Source organism: Rhipicephalus microplus, chromosome 7 (assembly GCF_043290135.1).
Source record: "Rhipicephalus microplus isolate Deutch F79 chromosome 7, USDA_Rmic, whole genome shotgun sequence".
Taxonomy (NCBI): domain Eukaryota; kingdom Metazoa; phylum Arthropoda; class Arachnida; order Ixodida; family Ixodidae; genus Rhipicephalus; species Rhipicephalus microplus.
In genome coordinates this window covers 12,480,676-12,506,841 of record NC_134706.1, presented here as the reverse complement: position 1 = coordinate 12,506,841, position 26,166 = coordinate 12,480,676, and the positions used below count along the sequence as shown (strand labels likewise).

The 26,166-nt window shown below is 44.2% G+C and overlaps 3 protein-coding genes across 3 annotated transcripts in view; 2 read left to right on the top strand and 1 right to left on the bottom strand.

The window, feature by feature from the left end:
- Positions 1-343: 343 nt before the first annotated feature.
- Positions 344-4,022, bottom strand: LOC119179910 (ribosomal L1 domain-containing protein 1). The gene is made up of 8 exons (XM_037431030.2): positions 3,871-4,022; positions 3,556-3,719; positions 3,288-3,438; positions 2,666-2,814; positions 2,153-2,254; positions 1,899-2,065; positions 1,025-1,244; positions 344-547 (listed from the first exon to the last, which is right to left on the bottom strand). Exons 1-8 carry the CDS (start codon positions 3,895-3,897, stop codon positions 373-375), a joined length of 1,155 nt encoding a protein of 384 aa, XP_037286927.2. The 5' UTR covers positions 3,898-4,022; the 3' UTR covers positions 344-372.
- A 219-nt stretch (positions 4,023-4,241) lies between these two features.
- Positions 4,242-22,665, top strand: Dus1 (Dihydrouridine synthase 1). The gene is made up of 11 exons (XM_037430857.2): positions 4,242-4,650; positions 6,165-6,324; positions 7,124-7,236; positions 8,528-8,610; positions 12,051-12,154; positions 13,660-13,804; positions 14,731-14,833; positions 16,721-16,806; positions 18,434-18,638; positions 20,015-20,090; positions 22,452-22,665. Exons 1-11 carry the CDS (start codon positions 4,417-4,419, stop codon positions 22,592-22,594), a joined length of 1,452 nt encoding a protein of 483 aa, XP_037286754.2. The 5' UTR covers positions 4,242-4,416; the 3' UTR covers positions 22,595-22,665.
- A 2,501-nt stretch (positions 22,666-25,166) lies between these two features.
- Positions 25,167-26,166, top strand: part of LOC119179400 (tether containing UBX domain for GLUT4) — a 43,737-nt gene continuing 42,737 nt past the window's right edge. Inside the window, exon 1 of the mRNA XM_075868670.1 lies at positions 25,167-25,352. Coding sequence (XP_075724785.1) covers positions 25,266-25,352 — 87 coding nt within the window. The 5' untranslated portion in view covers positions 25,167-25,265. The remainder of the gene's footprint in view (positions 25,353-26,166) is intronic.

Below are 26,166 nucleotides of genomic sequence, written 5' to 3'. Positions count from 1 at the left end.
ACCTCCGACGGCAAATTGGTGGATGGCCGTGGAGCATGCAGTTTTCATTGTGCATTCGACGATGACTTCTTGATGCTATTTAGATGCCATGGGAAGAGGTCCCAGCGTATTTTGTTGATGCTTGAACTTGTGCAAGAAATACTGCATAAGAATGGAAGCTTGAGCGAGTTGCTATGCATTCATCTTGGTAGGTAAGAGTGCAACCGAGACGACGACAAAGAAAACAAGCAAAGGCAGGCGCTGTCTGTGTTTCTCTTCATTGTCTTGTATGCACTGTATCAACCAAGAACACCTACTGGTCACTATGTATGCAGTGTCGGAACATAGAAGCTGAAGTCACGACTGTAACTAGATAGAATCTTTATTGCTCGGTCACTTCTGCTTGGGAGCCTTTTTCTTCGGTTTTGTGGCTTGCTTCTTCGTCTTTGCGGTTTTCGTTTGAGGTGCCAGACGTTTGACAGCCTTGAGTCGTCTGTTCTTGCGCGATTTCTTGTTCCGCATGGTGCTCTGAATGAGCAGTTTGCGGCACCTGGCCTTCTTGTCGAACCTATAGAAGAGGTGTCGATTTTACTCAAAGTTCCTCGGAACAAAGCAGTTCCTTCCAGCACAACATTACATATATACACTCAGACCTAAACAGAATGGAGTCATGGATGCAAGTTGACTTTCCTGTTTTCGCTTCGTACTTCAGAGAAATGCATTCGTTCTTTCTTTTAAGTCGACAAAACAATTTTACGACACTACTTCGACACAATGTATGTACGAGAAAAAAAAAGCAAGTCAATTTTAAGTGGCCTAATTAAGCAATTAATTAGATCACAACAGTCTGGCTTACTCTAGGCAACAGTCAGCAACTTGCATTAGGTTGCGTCATCATTGAGTGTGTCGGCACATTTCTAAACTCTGGCTGCAATTAGCTGGGCAACCTGTTACAGCTAATTCATTGTCCCAAAGTTTTTTCAACAAGGTCAGACTAATCTCTCCCAGTACATTGCCATACTGGCAACATTTACGCAGCACTCACTTGTGTGTGGTCTCCTCGGCACTCTTTTCTTGGATCTCGAGCAAGCGCCTCAGTCTCCTATCGCCGAGCGTCTCGTCTGTGAGGTCCTTAGCCGCCTTGTGAAGCGTCACTTGGCCCGAACGCTTGACCGTGACGCGAGCTCCCGGGATGGTTGTTAAGTCGCCCTCGACGTCGTCGTCCGGCTCCCGCGGCTTGGGTAGGCGAATCGCATTGCGCGAACCTGTACGGCAGCAGTAAAATGGTGGCAGATGTTAAAAAGACTGAAATGATATCGAGAAGCAATGTTGTATGTAATGCCAGACACACCTGAGTAAAGATGGGCTGATTAGTTCTACGCTCTCAAATAAGTGGGTAGTGCAGTGTGCTCACGAAAGCTAACTCGTACGTGTGCTGCACGGTGCACTTCTCGTCGCATTCCGGGCTCATCTGGATCAACCTTCTCAAGTGCAATTATTGGATCTCATCCGTGCAGTTTGTGCAAAATGAATCGATGACAAACGAGACGCTCAGTCCCAAACTGGCTCGATCGTGGTGCAAATGCACCATGTGACACCAGTGTCAGATGGGGAGCCAAAGCTGCAACCATTCTAAAGAAGGCGACAAAAATTGAGATTCTTGGAAAGTGCAATGCACGACTGGGTGAACAAAACTGTTTGAAGTGGCAAGCTCAGCACATAGGTAAACCTTTTCAAGTAACACCAGCGCCACAGACAGGGATGAAACGAAATAATCAACGAAGCGAAACAAGATAAGCTTGTCCAGCACTTGTCCTAGTCTTGCTTCGTCCTTGTCAGTTTTTTTTTTTTTTTGCTGATCTTGTCTGAAAACATAGTTGTGGTCGGTTGCACTAGATGTGACGGCATTGGTGACCTACCGAAAGACATATAGAGGGGAACACTGGGCGACTTCTGGGTCTTGATATGCAGTGAGAGGACATTCTGCCAACCTCCGGGCAAGCGGCAAGCCAGCGCCTCGCAGGCGGCCATCACATTCTCGGCTGCGTCGGCGTCGCTCATGGCCAGGTTGCACACCTTCACCGTGCTGCGCAGGATTTCGGCGTCAAGGGATAAGATGAAAGCGGCTAAACACTGAACAAATTCAGTTACGTCAAATATTTAGAACACCCACCTCGCTGTTCCCTCTCCCCGAAGTGGAAGCTCGGTGGAGGACAATACCGCCTCGATGTCACGCCTGAGGTGCTTGGAGGACAAGTCGACGCGTCTTGGTAGCCTGAAAACGGGAGTGCCACTCATTTTGTGGTTGTGCTATAATGTCTTGCCAAGATTCATTTATTCACTGTTGCAGCTTGGTGGCTATGCTGTTGCACTGCAAAACTAGAGCGCTTTACAAATGGATTTATTAATATATATCTTTACAAATGCATTTACAAACGGATATTAAAGGAGCAGAAGCAGTTGTAGCTGAAGATCTACTCGCTTCACCCTGCCATACACTCGCACGGTTTAAGCACTACAAGTGCAGCTGGGAGTGTACAGTTGATTAACTTAAATTCTATACAGTACAGCCCCGTCCCTGCTCACATTATTCGGATAAGTGAGCAGCCTTGTGCAGGGCGCATATGTGGACAAGCCAGGTTCACGTTGGCAACAGGCCAGCAGAGAAGCGAGAAATCAAACATACTTGTTCTTGGCAAAAAACGTCTTTCCAAGCAGGCGGTGCAACAGGGGCAGGATCTTGCTGTCACCGAGAAAGACATCATAGCTGGCGCAGAGGTTGCGTTTGCTCTCGTACGGAGTGTACTCCGTCCTAAGCTGACGCAGTGGTACGATCTGAAAAGGAAACGAGTTTGTACAATATCATAGACGTACTCCAACTCTATAACATTTATGGTGAGGACGCGATGGCTGCTTTATATTAAGGCTCAACAAAAATGAAAAAAAAGAGAAAAAAAACTATAAACTGATACAATCAATAAACTATTTCCTGACACACAAATACGACAGGTATCAGCCAAGAGAACACTTAAGCATACAAGCAGATTAGGCGAGTCCTGTGTCTGAGCGCTATTTCATGCCTTTATCACGCAGCCATGAGTAACTGCAATATCAGCTGCAGAATTTCGGCCATACACAAGTACAAAGCGCTGCTGCAAAAGCGCAACGTGCTGGAGTGCTGCGACCAAGTCTCCATCTTTCTATTCTCTATTTTTTGTGTGTCTGTGTGTGTGGAACTCAGCCCCCCCCCTTTTTTTTTTGGTCAAAGAAGGCGGGAAGAGGGGGGGGGGGGGGTGAAGAGTGCTTACTTCAATGTTCCTAGTGACGCCAGCATCGGCCAGAACTTCCTTGTAGTGATCGACCGTCAGCTCGCTGTCGGCTCGCCTGTCCTTTTTGTCGAGGTCACCAGTGAAGAGGCAGATCTCGGCCTTGTCATTCGTTAGGCTGTGCGGCAGATTTCTGAAATAAAAAAAAAAAAGTTCACAGCTGTTCTCGCAGGCTGTCATTCCACGCGAAGTAGGCACCGTTTGAAAACTCTTTCGCAGATCCCTCGAAAGCCTGCCTGATGGGACTCACATTTTGATCCATTGCGCACTTTTGTTGTAGGGAATCTTCTTGAGGGTGAACTGGAGGTAGACGTCGTGCTCCAGCGCTGTGTCTTCGTCCAGAATATTCTTGACAGGCTTTTTGGTGAGGTGCTTGCGCTCTACGGTGCGAAGCGCCTTTATGGCCTCCACCACCTGAAAAGACAGCAAAGAACGTCAGAACGCGACTAATAGAGCGCGATCGCTTTGACTGTAGGTATGGCGACACTTCTGATCCTGAGTAATGATCAGTTATGGAAGCATCAGAAATAAAGCGACGCGTTATCTTGTTGTAAACATCACGTACCCGCTTGACATCCACGTGCGCTGCCATTACTGTGGACCAGAAAGAGCTTTGGATCACTTTGGATCTGGCTTGTTTTACGAAAGCGAAACGAGTTTCAATAGGTTGCAATCATTGCACTGAACCATCAACTGCACCCATGCATTCCAATAGACAAACGCCAACTTTACTGTTATACTTGCTGTACAACTAACGTTATATTGTACAGGTTGTATAGTTTATGAGTTTGTCATGCGGTTTGGCATACAGCTTGATAGACACCGCAGAAAACCGAATGACGTAATGGCCACTATAGTGTGACGCAGTAGATTTCTTGCGATCCAGTAACGATCCGGTACAATCCAGTCATCGGAATCCACTTCTCTTTCCCATCATCTGCACCTCTTTGGCGTGACGCGCTTGTGTTACAGTGAACTAGAATAAACCTTCTAGTTCACTGTACTTGTGTGGAAGCTCGTGCTTTGTACATACGTGTATGCTTGCGAAGTAAACGCACGCGCCTAGAAGTTTTAGCCTTTTCGTTTCGTCACAGCGCAGCAGTCCGCCGCCATGCCCGAGAAACTGTCGGGCTACGAGTTTTGGACGAAAGTTCTGAAGAGCCCAAAGTTCGTCGTCGCACCGATGGTGGACCAGAGCGAGCTGGCCTGGCGTCTGCTGAGTCGAAGGCACGGCGCCCAACTCTGCTACACGCCCATGCTCCACGCGGCCGTCTTCCTGAAAGACCCCAAGTACCGCAAGGAAACCCTGGCCACCTGTGACGAAGACAGCCCGCTCATAGTTCAGGTGCGCGAAGAACGTGCAACGTCCCTTCCCACGACGTCGCGCTAAAATGAATGACCTGGAAACGACGCCGCGGCAAGGTTCCTTTTGGCGTTGCATAAGTTTGTTGCCAGACTTTGGGGTGGTTGTTGCGAGACTTATGCAACGCCAAAAGGAACCTTGCCGACGCCGCGATCCTATTCAGTTCGTCGGTCTTGTGCGTAGTGCCGCTCTAAGCTGATGTTTATCTTTTGTAGTTCAGTTAATTCCCAAAACCACCCTGAACGTGTCCTTTGGTTTCGACTTGTTGACTATATTTAGCATTTCACGGTGTCGTTCGTCATCGTCAAGTTCAATTTGCGTTGCCGCCAATTTGTGTGGGTCTATGTTCATTCGCATTGATTTTCAGTTTGATGTGTGCTATATGTTACCATTAACGAAACACCGCGAGTAGAGGTTGGGCGTGGAAGAGTGAGCATTATTGACAGTTCTGTTTCAATAAGTATTCAGTCTCGGAAATTCGTGCTGTGTACACAGATATCGGTAAAGACAAATTGTACTTGAGTCTGACTCAATTGAAATGTTGTCAGATCGCTGATTCCTCTAGCAATAACAGTTAGTTTTTTGGTAGTCATCATGAAAAATCAGTTTTACTGTCAGATTTATTTGACAATGCAGCACCGCAAGTTAGTGGATTAAGCTCAAGTGTGGTAACAAACATAACATCCACAATTCTTTACCAATAAAAAAGAATAACAATTCATTTGAAAGACAAATTCGTTTATTTGTCTATATTTTCTGCAAGTTTTTAGTGCATTGCACATCACTTTGCTGTGCAGCACGTTTGTTGAATACGAATACCCTCGTTGAAACGTTTAATATGAATTGGCGCATTCCTAAAGAGCTTGTTTAGCATTTGCGTAGCACCATATGCCAGCCGAGCTGTCAGCCTCAGACACTTTGGCTCTTTTATCTCTATGTCTGCTCTCCTTCTTCCACACCTCACACTGCTAGCCAATGTTCAAGCGTAAACATGCTGTGCATTGTGAGTTATAGGCTTTGCTCCTTCTCTCAAGCAGTTCCACTGTTTCTATCTCTTCCATTACTCAGTTGCCATTGCCCATTTCGTGCCTGCCGTTAACCCTTGTGTGCATTATGTCCTTTAGTAAAACTTCATTCAGGCCTATTCGTTATAGTTATGCGGTTAAAGTCACAGTGCAAACACGCGAGGCCCCCCACAACAATTAAGACACCATGTCAAAGAAGCACAAACACACAAGACACCCCACAAAGAAGGCACAACATTTCTTTGTGGGGTGTCTGGTGTGTTTGTGCTGTTTCTTTAGCCTCATTAGTGTTTACTAAACACACAGCCAAGTGCTTGACAACAGTGCAGTTACCAAACGGCCCTTTCCTCTAGCAACCAATCTTTCTTTTGCTAGGGCTTCCATTTGGCCTCTGTCGACAATGTTGTCTTCATCTTTTAGATTCTGATTTCAGATTCATTTTAGAATCTGAGTCTCGTGCCTTCTGCGCAGTTTTGTGCCAACGACCCGGACGTGCTGTTCGAGGCATCCCGCATGGTGGTGGGACAGTGCTGCGCCGTCGATCTCAACCTTGGCTGCCCCCAGGCCATTGCCCGTGCCGGCCATTACGGGGCCTTCCTTCAGGACGAGTGGGATCTTCTCTCCAGGATGGGTACAGCGTAGCTTGCTTATAATTTTTTTGTCGTCACCATAACATATATTGCAACTGTGATTACAATCTCATTAAAATTTTAAAAAAAAGTTTTATTTTTTTTCTGGAATGAAATTTACCGCTGCTTTCTATTACATTTCTTAAAGGATGGCTGTTCTGCATTTTCAAGTTTGCTTGGCATAACTTAGCATAATCTCCACATGCTCATCATTTTGACGCCATAGGTATTTGCGGTTTTCAGTCGCCACGTGATTGACGAGCGAAATGTGCACGGCCTCAAAGTTATGGCTCGTTCACAGAATGTCAATGGTGTGAAGTTGCAATAAAAACAACATTACGATTACTTCATACTGTCCCTGATGTACTGATCTCTTTCTAGCGAGAAAGTAAATTTATTCCAAGTTTGAAATGTTGATAAACATGATGAATTTCGAGGAGTATGTACAATATTATCCATTTTTAAGCGTTAGATAGGATGAATTAAATTAACATTGCTACCTGGTTGCTTTAACAGTTAGTCATGGTTGTCTATTTATCAATTAGACCCAGTCGGAAAATTGGTAGTTTCGTTTCGCACCCTCACTAAGCTTTCTCACATTTCACAGTTCTCAACAAGTCATGTTGCGATTGCAGCCATTTTTTTTTTTTTTTTGTGGTTCCACCTGTTGCACAGATCTAATCACTGTTAGCACTAGTATTACTGTCTTCTACATTTGCTGCAGCTATTTCCTAGGGAATAACAAATGGTCTTTTTTGCTTGCCTCAAAGTTGTGTCTTCTGTCCTCAATTGCTCTTGCAGTGAACAAGTTGCACACGGAGCTCGAGATTCCTATCACGTGCAAAGTTCGGGTCTTCCCCGAAGTTGACAAGACCGTTGAGTACGCCAAAATGCTGGAAGCTGCTGGGTGTCAGGTATGTGTTGCATACGTTGCTTGCTGTATTTTGTTACGACAAAACAATTGTTCTGGCAGTTCTCAAGTTCGAAATGTTATTAAGGTGAAGTCTTTGTATGGGCCTCGTGGAAATGTGACCCTGGATGAAAAACTGGCGTGAGGAAAGCAAGCAACACGGCACGTATCGCATGACTGCATGAGCCGTGTGTCCACTTTTGTCATTGCATCCCTTTTAAAATGATGCAGTTCAACTAAAGGACGAGTCCACCCATCAGGTGAACCAGCAAAACCCTGCATCGGTGCAATGGCCACGACGGGTCAAATAAGCTGCATCAATGCTCGCAGTATTGTCAACAAAATGGATGCCCTTGAATCATTGCTTCTGCGCCTCAAACCAAACTTCGCTGCTATAACAGAGACGTTGCTTACGAGCGACCTTAGAAGCGACGCGGTGTCGCCCCCTAATTATGCGATAATTAAACATCGTACTCACCAACTGAATTGCTGGAAAGGGCTTGCCTTCTTAGCCTTGAAAATAGAGTCAGACTAACTTGATCAAAAATTCATGCATTAGCTTTTACACAACCAAGTCAACATTGACACCACTACATATATTTCAGTAACCTCATCTAGACCTACACATAACACGCACTCCATGACACTAATCAAATATGCACGCCCTTTTAACTGCTTTAAATACTCTTACCTCCCGCTCCCGAAAGCGATAACAGACTGGAATGAACTATACCCATCAACTTCTAACACTTACTCACTAAACAGGCTTACTACGGCAATAAAGGAAGCTTTGCTAACACAGCACGGTTGAGTTATGTTATTACCTCATTTATTTATGAACATAACTATTTTTATGTACTGTTTTTTTTCTCTGTTACTCTTCTTTTCATTGGAATGATCTTTATATTGTGTAACCTGTAGGTATGTTTTCATTTATGTATTTTTAGTGTATTGTTGTACAGCTTAGTGTAATTTGTTTACTGTTTCTATGTATTCTGCTGTAACCCCCCTTTCTCTGCCTATATATCATTTGAGATTGGCAGTACTTCTAAATAAAATAAATGAATATATACAATACATCTCCACTAATGCTTGCCCCCTTTGAGTCATCTGAGTGGCAATGTAAGAGACCCTTAGAATTTGTTTCTTTTTTTCTTTTTTTTTTTTTGTGGGATGCCATTGTTAGCAACAAAAAATATTTCGCAGGGCTCTAACCTCAGCCCTTGAAATTTTCCCTAGGCCACGACATGGGAGTGTGGTCGTGGTGAAGTGATTATATCTGTTCTCGGTTTCAGGTGCTGACTGTCCACGGCCGAACGAGAGACCAGAAGGGGCCGTTCACGGGGCTTGCAAACTGGGAACACATCAGGGCAGTGAAGTGAGTGCCTTTGTTCTTCTCTTTCGCGCAAGATGCCGACTGCTGTGGCCCCAGTGCCCACGGCGTTGTGCTCCTGAGCATGAGGCCATGCGTTCGATCACAGCCACAGTGACTGCATCCTAACAAAAAGGAAAGGCAAAAGTAATCGTGTACTGTGCGTGATAAAAAAGTCGATACGTCGAAATAGAACTCTCTGTAGCGCGAGCTTTGCCTTCTTCCGAGAAATGCTGTGACCAATTTTGACAGAGAACAGATGACTTTAATGCTATACTTCATTTGAATTTCATTGTCTATAAAATAGGCGTGGCTCCTATTCCAGACTTATCGCAATAAATATGAGCAGAAATGTCGAGAAGTAGGCTTGTGCAAATATTCAAATGTGTCAAATATTAAAGCAAATATTGCTGTATTTGAACTTGCTTTAATTTAAATTGTTAAATATTTCGAAGTAGTAGTAGTAAACAACTTTATTAAGGCAGCTGACGGTTTCCTAAGTGGCGAGGGCTGTCAGGCCATGCCTGGTCGCCACCTCGTCAGCGCGTTTGATGGCCCGGAGCTGGGTGTCCAGGCTTGTGGTCGTGAGGATTCTCTCCCAGGCCTCACTTGAAGGTGACTGTCCTAGGAGGTTTGGTGGGGGAGGGTCCTTGCTGCATCCCCAGATGATGTGATCCAAGGTTGCGGTCTGGGTCTTGCAAAGGGTGCACGTAGATGTGAATAAGGCAGGGTATATGTGCCTGTATATGTACGGGGAAGGGAATGAGTTCGTTTGAAGCCGCCGCCAAGTGATTTGTTGAGCTTTGTTTAGTTCCGGGTGCGGGGGTGGTCTGGTTTGCCTTGATAGCTTGTAGTACTGTGTGATGTCGTGAAAGGTGATGAGTGCTTCAGTTGCTTCGATATCGTGGTCCGAAGTCTGGCCCACCGCTCGGCATACGAGTCCTCGAGCTTGTCTGTGGGCGGCTTCGTTGCCCGGGTTTCCTGCCTTAAATATTTCGAAGTATTTCCAGTAAAGTATTTGGTGAAAACACATATCCAGGGGAAATCTACACTGCCGGGAAGCTCCACTTCAAGTTTAAATAAACATATTACCATCACGACGACTCATTGTTTTCAAGTTTATATGCTGAACATACCAGTTTATATGCATTAAGTATTATATGCGTTAGGTATAGTAAATTTTAAAACGTAATATTTTACAGATTATCACTTACATTCGACTGAAAGTAAAATGCTGCTACATTTCAAAGTTGTTTCTACTTTCTTTTAATTAAAAATAACTGCATTTGCACAGGCCTGACAAATATGTACATTTTTTTATAGTATGTGATATGTACTATACGAATTCGATTTTCAATTCAAAATTATTTCATCAAAATTACTATTTGCTTCGAACCCTCGCAGAAGCCTACAAAAGGAGCTAAAAAAGCTTTGGCACTGGTGAAGGGTGCAGCAAATATGATGACTATGACCTCGTGTAGAAAACATTTCAACGTTCGATGCCAATGGGTAATAAATGAAACGGTTTTCCACATATTTACTTGCTCGCATCCGAGTGAATGTTGATAGTCGGATTCAGCCAACGCCGACACCAACGACATCATGGTCCTGCTACGAGGCGACGCAGCTACACAATTCGGCACAACTGGTGCCGAAAACGGAGGCGCATGTGTGAAGTGTACTAAATGGCTTGTTGGTTTGCTCATGTTACCGCTTTCGTATTCCTCGGGGTGTTACTGTTACCTCAGTACTCAAATATGTTTTCACACAGAGATTTTGTGCCTCCTGGCAGGCGTTTTTGAAATTTTCGTCTTAAGCTTTTGGTCTTAAAAAAACTTGTTGGGCTAGTTGGTCCACAACTCTGAGGAAAAAGATTTTATACACTTAAGCACCACCAAAAGAAGGTGAAGCATAGTAAAAGATTGTCAAACACTATTTTCCTGTGCTTCGTCATTCCTCAGGTAGTGCTTGGGCACCTGAAATTTTTTCTCGAAGCTTTTGGTGTCTGTTCTTCTGTAAGGAAACAAGTGATCAAAGATAATCCGTAGCTCACTACTGCAGTCTTTTGTACTGACAAAAGATTTTGTTGGCAATATAACTTCTGGGATATATTTGTTGTGACACACGTCATCTACAAGTTATCAGTGGCTAATTAGCTGAATATATGTAAAGGCAACTTTACGAGTGTGCGTCACACAAGTGTACACAAAACACTCCATGTCAATACATGGACACCAACTTGATTTTAATGCAAATAGCCACCAGCCTCCTGCATGATGAGTTTGGGTTGGCTGCCACAATCATTGCGAACTCTCTCTGTTTGCAAATCTTGTCAACAGAAAGACGGAGCGGCCCCTCCTTTGTGGAATTGCACGGCAGTACAAAATCTGACGTCCTTGGCTCAGAAGTGCACTTTTGAGCGTTCACACACATTTACAATACCTTGAGGGAGCCTTTGTTGAAGAAATTTGTCAATGTGCTCTAGTGAATGAGGCTTTGTGGGCCCATGTAGCCAGCTATGCTAACATAAAACCCGTTCTGGGTTGTCCCACCTCACTCGGCCCTCTCTAAAACCAAAACTACGATGGGGCACTATCAAACAGTCTCAGAATAATCAACCATTGTGTGCTCGAGCAAATGAGCGTTCCAGTTCAGTTGCTCGTGGGCCGTTAGCTACTTATTGCTACAGATTAAACGAGATAAAAAATTTTTGTGTCAGTGCTTTTTAATATTGGTGTCACAGTATGCGGATGTTGAAACTCCGCAAATCAATTACCGAGCCACACTAGTAGCTTACTCACGTAAATGCCACTTTCAAATGGCACTTGTTAATTTGATCTGAATATAGCTTAGTAGAAAAGTCTTCTGTTAACATTGTTGCTCATAAACTTTGACACCTCCGGTGGCTAAGGCAAGTTTGTGATAACTAGCTGTGATAAAATGACGTGGTAACTATGACGTGTTCCAACTGTCCACTCTCATCACTGATGGAGGACCCCACATTTCCAGGCCCGAAATCAAGTGAACTCGCATATGACAAATTATCGGATTTAACAAACTAAACCCTAAATTATTTTTGCCCCTTGTCAACATTCTACTAACAGATGCTTACAATGAATGTCAAATACAGTAGCCTTTCAATTAATGGTTCCTGAAGGGACCCAGAAAAGATGTTTCATATTACAAGAGTCCTATATAATGGGAGATGAAAAAAAGGTGCATAATACTAGTATTGAACCACACCTAGTATCAGAGGTAGTTGTTCCGTTTAATAGATTCTCGTTTACTGAGAGTCCACTGTATAAAAGAGGTGCACTTGCCAGGAGAGACTGCTGTGACATGGCTCCTTTGTGTTAATGGCTGAGCGCCACTTCAATGACATTAGTTTGAGTGGCGATAAGCGTCCTGTGCAATTTTCGTGACATTCTGATTGTTTGTAATTTCAGGCAGAATGTCAAGATCCCTGTCATTGCCAATGGAAACATCCAGTATTTGGAGGACGCTCTGCGATGCCTGGAGGAGACCGGAGTTGATGCAGTCATGTCAGCTGGTGAGGTGTTGATCCTCTGATTGGTTTGCTCTGTATTTTTCCCCAAAGCATCAACTTTGCCAAGCAAATTAGAGCTCGAGCAGTGGTCGTCTTGTGGTGGAAGTAGCATATACCTTAATACCAAAGCATTACATGCCCCATGAAGCAACAAATTCTGCATTCATTGGCGTAGACACTCGAAAACAAGAAAACTCGTGTGCTTAAGTGATGGCGTCATGCGGGTTTTGGCTCCCGATTCGAAAATTTATTTAATACAATTTGAGCACATTACTAAGTGGTGATGTCAGATGGCCTAGTCACGTGATCATGTAAGAACCGTAGTTTAAGGGTCACATAACCAAGCGATGACATCAGGTGAGGGAGTGACCGGACAAGAATCTGAAGTAAGGTCGCTTGACATTGATGTCGATGTTGTACGGCATTCAATGCACTTAGGGATGCTTAGGTGGTTTGTAACGTTTTGAGCAAAGTGATATTCACTTTAGTGGTTATTTCAACTCATCTTATCTGCAGGCTGCCATCATTTTTGCCTGTAGTATCAGTTCCGAAATGGCGAAAGTTATGCAGAATTTCCTTTGTAACGATGGAGGCATTCTGGGAGCTTTAAATCATCTGCTGCTCCATTGGAATGGTTTTTTGCATCGCTGAATGCAGTACTACTTGCTCACATTGTGAGGCTGGGGTACCTGATGACATTTTGACATGCGGTACCAGAATTATGCAGCATTTCCAGCCACACCTGTTGCTCTTTCATATAGGCGCTCATACTACAGCAAAAGCTGTTACGGGATTACAACAAGGGTCACGTGTGCCGTAGTTGTCCACTGCCGTTGGCAGGGTCCGTAATCACTACCACGCCAAATAAGGAAAAAAATTACTATGTAATGGCAAAACACCAAGGACACAATGGCACTCAAACGAACCCAGGTCCCCAACGTATCAGCCCAGTATTCTACCACAGAGCCACACCTGTGCTTCAAACTCTGTTGCAAACTGGCCTTAGGCAGGCTTTATGTAGGGAAAGTAATCGCATTACTACGAGTAACGGTGTTTTAGGACAGCATTGAACAACCAGACCTCACACAATGGGAATTGCGCAACGAGTGGGTCATCGTATGCTCCAACCTATTACAGAAGCTTCAGGCTTGATTCTTCATCTTCGTCGGCCACAGCATCAAGGATTGCACAAAATTTCTTGCAAGTATGTAGCGGGTGCCACACTTCTTCGAAAAATGTCGAAGGATGGCATAGTGAATGTCTCTTTACTGCAAAAAATACCCTGCAAGTTTGCTTGCAGTAGTTACCTAAAGAGTTCTTAAGAAAAGGCTCTAAAAGGTTGTGCTCTTCCAGCTTATGCTATGACTGTGCTGCGCATTCCCTGCAGGCCTGGCAGTTTTTCAAGTGTGTGTGTGTGTGTGTGTGCATTCTCAGTGCTGCTCTCTTGGTATGTTTTCTATTGCAGCTATTTTAAATGTCCTACATATGGCAACGTTTTTCCTTTGCAGAGGGCAACCTTCACAATCCGTACTTGTTCACCGGCACTCAACGGCCTGTCTGGGACGCAGCACTGGAATATTTAGAGCTGGTCCGCCAATATCCGTGTCCAACCTCGTACATCAGAGGTCACTGCTTCAAGCTACTGCACCACTGGTAAGCCGGCTGTCAGTTCTGAACCGACAGCGATTGTCTTCATTATTGAGTCAAAAGTTCAAGATGCCTTATCAAACGCAAAGAGTGACTTGAGGTGGTGTCAACATCAATACGAGTGACGAGAAAAATCATCATGATGTTATGTGGTCACCCTGCAATGTCATTATGACATTCCATAATGTGGTGTCGCATCATGATGCCAACTGATGTCATTGTTGCTTGCTCAATGGTCAGCTCATCCAGCACACACTGCAAAACCACATGAAACGTGAAAAAAAAAAAAGAATGCTTTTGCCTTTGAGTTATCTTCGACAAATGTATAAAAAACCACATTTTTTTTTCTGCTCAAAAAATTTATTTTTTGGGCGGTCACTCAGTCGTATTGACTTTGGGAGGCCGTAATGCAATGTTTTTGGCAGGTACCTGCGAGATGTGATTGTGGATTTGAGGCATCACATAAGCTCATAGTGTATTGACAGTGTCTTAATAATTGAATAGAAAAATCGCATCATGCAATTTCCAAATACTAGATTCATGGCTGGCCATGTAGTCGTCGCTAGGCGAGACGTGCCATTGCAGTTAATTGAGGCTGGCTCAATGCGTCCTATTATGAAGGGCTGCACCTTTGCAGTGGAAATGCTCTGCAATGCTTTCAGACTACTGAATACTGTGTAATGTTTTCGTGAACGTTGCACCAGTCACCCAAGTTACAATGCCTGACACTCGTTCTGTAGAATGTTTGGGGAACGCAGCTCGCTCCACACAAGCGTGGAGCCAGGTGAACCGGAGGCTGCTCGTAGCAGGTGGGAAATAACTCTTCACGGGTGATGATGACAGTGATGTGAGATGCCACGATCTGCACTCGGGTGCATTGTTCGAATTTGCAGAGCTAACTCTGCTACTCTGTGGTTCTCCGTCCTCTTTAGCATGACCATGCCTGAGAACGTCGACTTGAGGGAGAAACTCGCCAAGGCGAGCCTGGTCGAGACGTTTGAAGAGGTTGCCAAGGTGCTGAGGGATCGTTTTCAGGTGCGTCCAGAGCATGGCCTAACGTGTTGCTTGCTGGCGATTGCACGTTACGTCCTGTGTTGAACCTGCTGAACATCATGACTGACATTCATAATTATGTAATGTGCAGTAGCATCGCACAACTTTCCTAGCTTATCATTGATTTCGTTTTCATAGAGTTTTTGGGTTTTTGCAAATTGGCATATTTTGTAGTGTATTTACACTCATACCTTGACATGACAAATCAGGATGCAACAAAATATTCGTAATAATGAAGTGAATTAAGAATGGTCTTGCAGTATAGTGTTGGGAATATAACTCTGTAATGATGAATTTTCAGATACAGCAAACTCTTGCAGTATAGTGTTAGGAATATACCTCTATATTGAATTTTCGAATATAGCAAACTTATTTTACCAGAAGATGCAACTGTTATAATGAGATTTGAGTTACTATGATGTTTTATCTCAATGCTTGCCTGTTTTTCTCACAGCTATGTAAAAGCACTTTTTTTTTTTTTGAGAAAATGCCTGAGGCACTAGTGCTTAAATTTACGGGCACACATCAGGTGGTCAAAATTTTAGGAGCCTTCCACAATGGCATCCCTTATTGGTTGTGGGACATAAAACCTCATCAAATTATTGAGCTCCTTTTTTTTGGCAAGTCTTGTACAAGGAGTGTAATAAACGTGGATGTTCCTGTAATGCAGCAGTAATGCAGTTTCTCACAGTAAGAGCAAAACACTGCATCCATCATATTTTGCCCTAACATGAAAGAAGGTGCCACTGCTTTGTCCCGCAGGAATCAATATTGTTCTGTGTGGCACTGCTGCAGATTGAACACACTATTTCTGGCTTATTTTGGACTAGGCATGTGCAAATATTTGAGTACTTTATTGTTTGAATGAATATTACAGCATTTGAATTTGCTTTGACATGAATTTAAACTATTCTAAATTTCAAGTAACTTGAAATAAATGAATAGACATAAAAACTGCTTGTAAAGGTGGTTACTCTGCAGCTCAAGATTGCTATGCCAAGAAAACACATGTTAAAAAGATCCACACTTCCACAATGTGTCACTTCAATGTTACTTGACTATATCGTCACTTAAGCATACTTGTAATATTGCCCTCACATAGATTAATATTTTTGAAATTGAAAAGCTTGTTATGTGAAAATATATGCTCTAAGTGTGCTAAATTTAAAACTTGAGTGTTCACTGATTATCACTTGCGTCCAGTTGTCGTGCTACTGTTAAGTGCTGCATTCATTTCACTTCAAACCAAAGGAGGATAATATTCGCACATGCCTTGTTCCAATAAAAAAAAATGGTGTGTAGGTCAGCTGGGTCATGACAGATATGGTCTTTATTTATAATATGTCATTATACTATTGAAATTATTCGCTTTGAACATAAAATATACAATTTGCACATTTTTATTCTGGCCCCGCCGTGGTGGTCTAGTGGCTAAGGTACTCAGCTGCTGACCCTCAGGTCGCGGGATCGAATCCCGGCTGCGGCGGCTGCATTTCCGACGGAGGTGGAAATGTTGTAGGCCCGTGTGCTCAGATTTGGGTGCACGTGAAAGAACCCCAAGTGGTCATAATTTTCGGAGCCCTCCACTACGGCATCTCTCATGATCATATGGTGGTTTTGGGACGTTAAACCCCACATATCAATCCATCAACATTTTTATTCTGGACAAGAAGTTCATAACTTCCAGAAGTTTGGAGATACCGATTTATTCTGGACAAGCGATGCATCTAAACGTGGCATCAATTCTCATGCACCATGAGGAGCTATCTCTATGCATAATTTGAGGGCTCACTACCGGCCCTTCTGTTTTTGGATGCTCTTTGATGCTGATCTACCATTCAACGTTGCAAATGTGTTGCCTCATTGCAGGACAAAACGTGGGACCCGGATCCCGACTCTCCTCAGGCCGACCTTCCCTTCCCGCCGTGGATCTGCCAGCCGTACGTTAGGCCCAGGTGAGGTGCACATGCCATGAGATGTTCACACAGTTGTTCCAAAGTACAGATGTGGGCGTTTATGTTGAGACCACTCAAGGGACAGCTGGAAAAGAACGATCACATGAAGCCAAGGGAAGCTTAGGACAATCTACCCTCTGATTTTAAACCTAAGAAAGAAAATGGCAACATAAAAAAAAACTAATGCCAATAGAAAGATAACTTACAGTATTTACTCGATTCTAGCGCGCATTCGATTGTAACGCGCACCCGATTTCTATGACGAAAAAAAAACAACGTAAGACATCGATTGCAACGCGCACCCATTTTTCTCGCCGGCCCGCACGATCACACCACTCGAAAAAACGACTTCTTCGGGAGCGTATTCCATTTAAATATGAGGTACGGGCGAAGCTTGTGCCCATCTGACGTGTAACAGAGCTTTCCGTCACGGTAGTTTTACCGTGGACCGATGTCAGCACGCGAACTTGTTTCGCCCCCTTCTTCTCGACGGTTGTGGTGCCAGGCATGTCGAAGTAAAGAGGCGTCTGATGGGCCTTCCCGATTTGCCCAAGCAGGTAGCCGTTGTTGCGCCGCAAGTTTAGGACAAACTTCTGAAAACTGTGAAGCTTTTCATTGTACTCTTCCGCAAAACTTTTCGCATATGCATGTTCCCCTTCGGAGGGAAAAGCCTTTCCTCTAAATAAAGTTAGTTAGCCAGCACCTGCTCGCTTTAAACTGGCTCTGCATTGGACCTTTTTCCAAGACTAATTGCATAGCCCGCACTTGGAGCAGTTCTGTCGTCACGGACCGCTGTGCCGCTCGCTGCTCAAGCACATACTTGCCGAGCAGCTCTTTAATTTGCGAAAACTGACCCTGCTGTGGTCCACTGAAGCCTTTGCGTGAAGCTTTGCTGTCGACAATCTTCTGCTTTTGTTTCCGCCGGTCCCACACGTACGTTTCGGAAACTCCGAATGACCACGATGCGGCCCGATTTCCGTCAGTTTCTGGACACGCGATGACTTTTCTTTTAAAAGCGGCATTGTGGTGCACTCAAGTTTTTGGAGTCGGCCCTTCAACGCCGTCGATGCTAATGCACTACAAGATGACGAACTCCTCAGCACACGTACAAAGTGCCGCACATGGGAAACACAGGCAGAAATGGCCGACGCGCCATGCCGACGCACGTAGGGAGCAGCCATTTTTGAAATGCTGATGGCAATAAAATGACCGTATTCATTTTTTTTTCGTACTCCATTGTAACGCGCATGCGATTTATGAATTCGCTCAACCGGAAAAAAAGGTGCATGTTAGATTCGAGTAATTACGGTACTTATGATGTAAAGTGGACTATCTAGGTCATTCCAGATCAAGCTCCAGAATCAGCTGTCCTTCCACACATAAGTATCAGAGGGAGCAGAGAGAATATTTGAGTTACGGTTGTGAGACATGACTCATCCAGTCACAAAGTGTATATGCACTCGCTTTGGCAAAGAATACAGTCATTCGGTTGTCTGTTCTTCTTGTGCTGCTCACAGTGGTCTCCATCTTCTTCGTGCCAAGACGTTCGCACAAGTTAGCGGCAAGCGTGCTGCATTTTTGTACAGTCTCCTCGATTTCCTCCACATTCCTTTTCTCGCTCCACTAGCCCCGAGGTGTCGCAGGAGACAAAGCGAGACCTGAATGCGGAGTACCAGAAGCTGCTGGAGATGACGGCGGTCATCAAGCGCCCTGCCGACTTGGACTTGCTCAGCCTGTCCCGGAAGCAGCTCAAGCGGCTGCGCAAGAACCCTCGCAAGGCGTTCGCCAATCGCGAGCAGTTCGTGCCCTGTGCCAAGTGCTCCAACCCAAGGGTAAGCATTGGCAGGAACCTTTCCTTTGTACATACTAGAGCTGACTGGAATTGACACCGAACTCTGGGAGATGGGAAGACGGTGTCAGTCTTTCGGTTCCAGGGTTTTAACGACCTTCAAATTTTTTTTCAATTTTGCATGAGCATATCTACACACACACATGAACATACATAAAAAATAGTTGGATGCGACTTAGTTAAAGCAAAGTTTGATTGTAACGCTCCAACCTTGATATAATGAACTCGGATATAATGAAATATTGGTTATAACAAAATGGAAAATAGTATTAAAATAGTGATGTCAGGAATATACCTTTATAACAAATTTTCAGATATAATGAATGTATTTTTATCTAATATGCTACTTTGTAATAACGAGGTTTGCAGAGAATAAATAAAATAGCACATCACGCCGGACATATTAGCGCACGTGTTCTGGCAAGATGAAGAGGGTTGAGAGAGAGTGCGCTGATTCATAATGATAATTTTTGTTCGCGACTGACAGGGTTTCTCCAATTTTAAATGGGCCCTGAAACACTTTTCGAAGTAACCATGGAATGGATTCACTGAAAGAGCTCATTGCCTCACGAATTCAATGCTGCAAGAATTTTAGGAATCCGTGCAGTACAAACGAAGTTGCAAAGATTTATCGCACGTTGCAATTGCATTCTCCCTTTTCTCGTTCCGACGAAAGCACTGGAAGCTAAGCAGAGGGAGATGGCAGGGGCAAAGAAAATAAGTGATGTGTGCCTCATGACTTTGAGCACTTCTTTCTCTTTTTTTTCTTCGAATACACAGCTTTGTTTAGTGCAATTGCGTGTGGACAAGTTGCGGCCTCTTGTGGCGATCCCTGTAACGACCAAGTGCGCTATGTTGAAGTCAGCCAATGGCTGATAGGCATTTTATGAGTGATTTTTGAGCTTGCTCCGTCATTTTTCGAGAGAAGGGAAAGTAATTTTTAGCTGACCGATTGTTTGTTGTGGATCGCAGGTCGCGTGCTGCTCTATATTTGGCTCACGTGTTCTCGGGAGCCTCTACTACCGATCAGCAGCGTTTTCTGACCATGCTCAAAAAGTGTTGCTGGGCCCCTTGAACAGTTTTGCTATTAAATATAGCGCAGTTCATCAGAATTAATGGGGGGTGATTAATGGGAGGCTCGTTACAAGTGAGACACAACCTAATGAAATAAATAAGCTATAGTTCTCTGTATCTATAATACGAGATAAAAATTTTTATTTGATAGAAAAAAATAGCCAGTAGACAATGACCCCAAGGCAGAGGCTACTTTCTCTATACCTGCTTCATTGCGTGTTTGTTTCATAAGGCAGGTTGTGAGAGTCGCTCAATCTTGAAATGGTAATTTTCATTCCCTTGCAGTGTACAAAGTGTGTCTACGCTCTCTGCAAGCCGTGCTGTCGAAACCGAGTAAGGGAGAAGTTTGAAAATTGCGAAGGTATGGTATTCCCCGCTTCGCCACCTGTTCTTCACAAGTGTTGAGTACTTTTGCGAGTCTTTGCGAGCCCTGATTATGCGACTTTCAAGGAACCACGCAAAATCCTCGTATAATTCAGGCGTCATATAATTGAAAAACTAAATGTATGGGCAGGAACTCTCAGCCTTGCCAAAAAACAACGCAAACTGCCTGAATAAGCACACGGCACAATCTTATGTCTCTCCAAGTAAGGCAGGTTAAATTATTCTTGGCAGTGGCAGCTAATGATAGCATTACTTAGTTGAAGGAGGTGCGAGCTCACCTTTTTTTCTCAACCATAAAAAAAAAAGAATCTAATGCACATTTTTTTACCAACACATAGTCTAAAAAATTGCCTGCAGGTGAAAATGAAAACGAAACCGCATTGCAAGTAGCCTCCCATCAGAAGAGTCAGGCGCGGTGTCATCGCTATCACATAATAGCAACGGACCACGAGTTGGCATGATCGCATCATGCGTAACTGATTGGCATCATGCGCAACTCAGCTGTGCGCATTGTAATTTGTTTCCTTGTCAAGTGCAACTAGTGGTATCCCGCTTTTATTATGAACGTTCACGTCATGTGAAAGTCATTTTGCACGGTGAAAACAGCTACGCCGCGCCTTTATGCATGCGGAAGCCTCTGACTGCGAGTGTGACAAAGGCAGGAGAACAGCTGTATGTCAACCAGTAAATGTTTCCACGAACCGAAAATGTGCAAATATCAGCCTTTCGGCTGGCTGAAGCTACTATATATGTGGATAAAAGTCTTCAAGATAACAACCCCGTATAAGTATGCACGCGATCGAGGCGTATGTAGAAGCACACGAGCTTCCAGAAGAATAGACTTACTATTCTGATGTCTCACTCGCTACTTTTGCAAATGTCAGCTGAGGAAAGTGCAAGTTCAAATTTCGCACTCGTGAATATTGGGTCGACATTTGATTCTAGTGAAGGTTGTTGTTTTTTTTTCGGGCGGAACTTGAAAGTCGTCGTAAGATGCGGAGTCGGCATAAAACTGCGTCTTATAACCAATTTTAATACATTATTTTTAGGGGGTTTTGCCGGGACCAAGCCAATTAATCGAAAAATGCGGGTCGTTGTGAAACCGGGGGATGAATAATCAAAGTTCCACCGTACCTCTTCACACGTGCATGCTGTCAGTCAGCTGGCATAAAGCCCACAGCTGCAAAAAAAAAGTTCACTGTGGATGTTGAGCCTAGAGTACTATATTCGGCTGCAATCTGCAAAGCAAATGTCAGCTCTGCCTGCAGCCATGAGTATCCGTCCCGCAGGTGATTTGCATAAATGCTCCATCCAATAATAGCACAGCACTTCTAAAGCGTGTCAGATAGCCAAATTTCCCATGCAGACGCACATTTTGCATTGCTGGTTTCAGGTCGAACAAAAAAAAGGAATTTTAAGGGCATGTTACTCTTTGTTATATACAACATTAATGAGAATTAACGTGCAGCTAAACCAAGAAAAGTAAATTTGTGTTATAAGCAGAAAAAAAGTAAAAAGGATGAAAAGATAACTTGCCGCAGCCAGGCAGTGTTTGAAGAATGCATCCGATGCTCTACCAACTGAGCTCTTGCAGCGGTCATTCTCCAGTCTACTTGATCAGCTGCATCTGTGCATTTAAACCTGGTAGTGTTAGTTAGCGCTGCTTGTAGCCACGAGGGTGAGTGTGGAACACTCTCTGTCTGCCTGCTGGCGTTACGTAGCACGTGATGTTTTGACGACCTCGCAGCTGACTAATAATTTCTTATACTTGAACACGTGGGACAATTCATCTGGGATTCTGATGTCTGCACTTGGCCAAACGTAATGTCATATGTAGTAACCGTGCAGCTTTAGCTTTCAACGTGCATCGCGTTTACCTTGGTAAAGAATAAGTACAGTCGCCCAAATCCTTAACTATCGTTCGCTAGAGGCAATGTTTTTTGTGTATCTTCGCCGTTTCACAGAACCAGGTCTCAAAAAAGGGTGAGGGCAAATGAATGTCTATTAACCAAGTTTCTGGCATTGACACAGAGAAAAGTTGCTACTGCGCACAGTAGTTGAAAATTTGGGAGACTGTACCTGAAGATTAGAGCAGAAACCAGCTTGCACGATCGTCTTCTAAAGATGAAGGGCAGACTTGCTGCAGTTCTGTGGGCGGAGCTTACACTTTCTCGTAGGTTGCGAGTACAGTGCTATTGTTTGAGTAACTTTGGCAGTGCAGCGGTGGAGATAATTGTGAAAAATATTTCAAAGTTATTGAAAATCTTGCAAGGAAATAGCATTGAGGCATTGTGTTTTGTGAAGTGGATGTGACCCGTTTGTGTTTTTGTCATTACAGGCCACAGTTTTTTCTTTAAGCCCAGAACAGAAGAAGAGGAGCTAAAAATGAGAAGAGTGAAGGACACGAGGGAGAACGTGGCCGCAAACAGTGTGACGGGTAGTTCTTTAATAGAGATGGACTTCTCGGAGACGCCGACTTGACTTTCTTTGCAAGGAGGTCGGCCCCTTTCACCTGTACAAATCACAGAGTAATATATGTACATAATGACCAATTGGCTGTCTGGTCTCATTTCATTCACCTTTAGCTCCAGAGCAGTGTAAGGGACTGCCCTGTTGTCGTTTCGTGTTGGGTTACGCAGTTGAATGTTGGTGTCACGGAAGTCTCAAGTTCGATAAACATAAACCGAGCTGGCAGAATGTTTGGAATGTCCGAGAGTGCTTGCCCACGAATATTAGTGTCGCTGTAGCGCTGATTTGTCTGTCTTAGCGTGTGGAGCAACATTGAAACGCCAACGTTGGGATATAAACGCAGATTTAGGGAACAGGAGGATTTAGAGTGAAGCACCAGTGCCAGGAGTTGAAATGTACTGTGCTCAAAGCACCAAGCAGTAGAAAAAGTGCGAACAGTTTAGAGGAACAGTAGAAAGGACACTGTTGAACAGAAAATAGATAATCACAAAACGAATTGCATAACCGCAGGATAGTAACAGAAAAAAGCCGATAAACACAGAAAAATTACGGAAAAGAACAGGACAGATCAATACATGGAAAACGTAGGCGAATCGATGCTCGACAGTTCATACAGGTGTCACGGGGGGGCATAATCGGCTTTTATTTTTTAAGTAAGGTTTCTAGAGACAGGAGATGACCTTGTTCACTACTGTGGGTGCATAGAAAATCCTACTAACTGTGCTTTTATAGGTTATTGACATTTTTATTGAGTGAGGTATTCGAAATTCATAACACATACGCTTTACAAAACGGGAGGGTGAATTTTGCTGTCTGTTACAGTAGAATCTCGATAAGCTCTGGTTTCATCGAATTTTCCAGTTTTAGTGTTCCTGATATTTTTACTAAGCAAAACCGCATGGCATGAAAGTTAAATTGTATTTAACTTTTTCTATTATAGTACGCTTCACTCACTTTATTTAACTTGTATGAACGAGGTTCCAATGTACCTCAGTGTCAATCAGAAATGTTTGGGACGTGTTGACCACTTTAATAATGCAGACATACACGTAAATGGTATAAATGTTTAAGAAAAGAGTATGAGAATTTTTTTGTTGTTGAGTGTCATGTAGGAGAACAGTGACAATAAACACGTAGGTAATGTCTAATATTGGGTTGTGTTGCAATCGAGATGAATTGAAGAGCACAGTTCACTTACCTGTTTACATCACTAATCATTCTTTGGGCCCAGTTTCCAAGTTCTTTTCATGCATTAGTAAGACTGCCTATGCAAAATACAGTTGACTTGCTACTACTTAAAAAGAATTTATGCTGGTTTAATGAGTGCTCATTGGAAAATTTTACAGAGATGGTGGTATATCTATCTGTTTATGTGTGTCCAACCTCTTATGCTTGCTGGGCAGCTCGTAGTTGTGCCTGTGGAGCACTGGGCTGCTCTGTTGATGGGACCAGGTTCAAGAGCAACTGTTTGACCAACTTGAATCACAGCTACAACTCCGCAAATCTCATTCATGCTTTCACGGATAGCAGGGTTGGCACTGTTAGGCATATGGTGTTAATAAAGAGATGTCTTCATCTTTGACATAATGTCATCTTTTGTGTGCCAGGGCACGCACTGACTTAGCAATGGCGTCGCAGAATAGCACGTGTGCAAGGGGAAACGCTGAGCTCAGGAGGAGCCCAGCAGATGTTGTCGTGTTCTGTTCATGGCTGCTCACCGAAAACGGGGATGTTCGACTAGGCGGAACTTCATGTCAGAAGAAAGCGGAGGCATCAGAACATTCTTGTGCAATGCACCATGTGATTTTTTTTTTGCACAAACTGGAATTAACTCCTAAATTGGAATCATCGCAAGCAAACTGAACAGTCTGTCTTTGATGTCTGAGAAGTTGTTCGTAAATTTTTGGGCGAGTAAAACATTCTGGCATTGTACTACGTTTTGCAACTGACGCGCTTCTAAAAAAAGATAAATGAATAAAAATTTTGTGCTTGTGTTCTTGTATGGGCTGTAGTGTAGCATTAAATCGAACTCTAATGTCCTTCTAGTATAGGTCATGGTGCAGTCGTACATCTTGTGCATGACTCAACTCCACTGCCATGAAGCTCTAGGAAGCGCGTTGCACGATCATCGGCAATCGCGCGCTTGGCGAGATGGTGGCGCCCTCTCTCGCGTGACGCCAGATATTTCAGGAGCGTTTTTAAACAAGTTATTGGGATTAATGCTTATTTCTGTAGTTTAGATTATATGAGACGTTCTTGGTTGATTTAGCGCTGGTTTTGAGCATTGTTAGCCTTGCTTAGGCCCGTATTCACCACTGCGTTACCACGCAACATGAGGCGGTACACGGACGAAAATCCGCCGCTTAAAGTGTCACGCACTTTATAGTAATCACGACGACAACAAAAGTTCCGACTTAGGATTGAACGGCCGGAAAAGCCGGTCGGTTTCGTTTTCGCGTGACCCGCAGAAAAAAAAAAAAATAAAGCACCTCGACATGTTTTAGAACGTTGCAACACAAGTTACCGTAAGGGGACGCACGTCTCAAAGTTTTATCAAAAGGTCGCGTCATATCATATAAACGGCGAAGCGTGTTTCTTCGCTGCTGCAAAGGAGTTGCAGCGGTGTTTTCGTCATCACACGAGCTGCCAAACTACTTTGACGGTAGGAGGCGCAGCAGGCGCCATGGCGGCTTCCTTGTCGCTTGTTGTGCTCTACCCGAACGGTCACCGGCAGGTATTCCACGTCAACTCGAATGCCAGCATATTCCAGGTAAGTCATATTTATTACTTGTAGCGTGCTCTTAGCACTGCGCGTGCAGTTTGATGAGCGGCTGTTTATGTACTGCGTGGTAGCGCGAGAAAGTCTTGCCGCGAGGGTCGTTTTTTTTTGCCGAGTTGTTACGGCGCAAGTAATGGGCGATGCGTACCCCTTTTTCTCCTTAATTGGCGCGCTCTTTAAGTTTCGGTGTGCATAGTTTTGCGCCAATACTTAGCTTGGCACTGTCCTTCCATGTACCCGTAACTGCCGAGTGTATGGCGTCGTTTCTGAGGACCCAAGATGAAGGCGCACCAGTCAACTCATCCCCCTGTGTAAACATCAGCTGGCTCTTTATAAGTTTCGGTGTGCATAGTTTTGCGCCAATACTTAGCTTGGCCCTGTCCTTCCATGTCCTCGCAACTGCCGAGTGTATGGCGTCGTTTCGTGTCGGTTCTTAGGACCCCAAGATGAAGGCGCCGCAGTCAACTCATTCCCCTGTGTAAACATCAGCTGGCTCTTTAAGTTTCGGTGTGCATAGTTTTGCGCCAATACTTAGCTTGGCACTGTCCTTCCATGTACCCGTAACTGCCGAGTGTATGGCGTCGCTTCGTGTCGGTGCTTAGGACCCCAAGATGAAGGCGCAGCAGTCGACGCATCCCCCCCCCCCCCCCCCGTGTAAACATCAGCTGATTCTTTAACTACGCGAGTTCGTCTTGGCGAACTCGCTGGCCAAAGAAACGCGTCATTTGCTGGGAAGCCGCGAGTTAATTTTTTTTTTCTGGTGTCAGCTGAGGCTGAGTTTCTTAAGACACTGTAGCAACACATT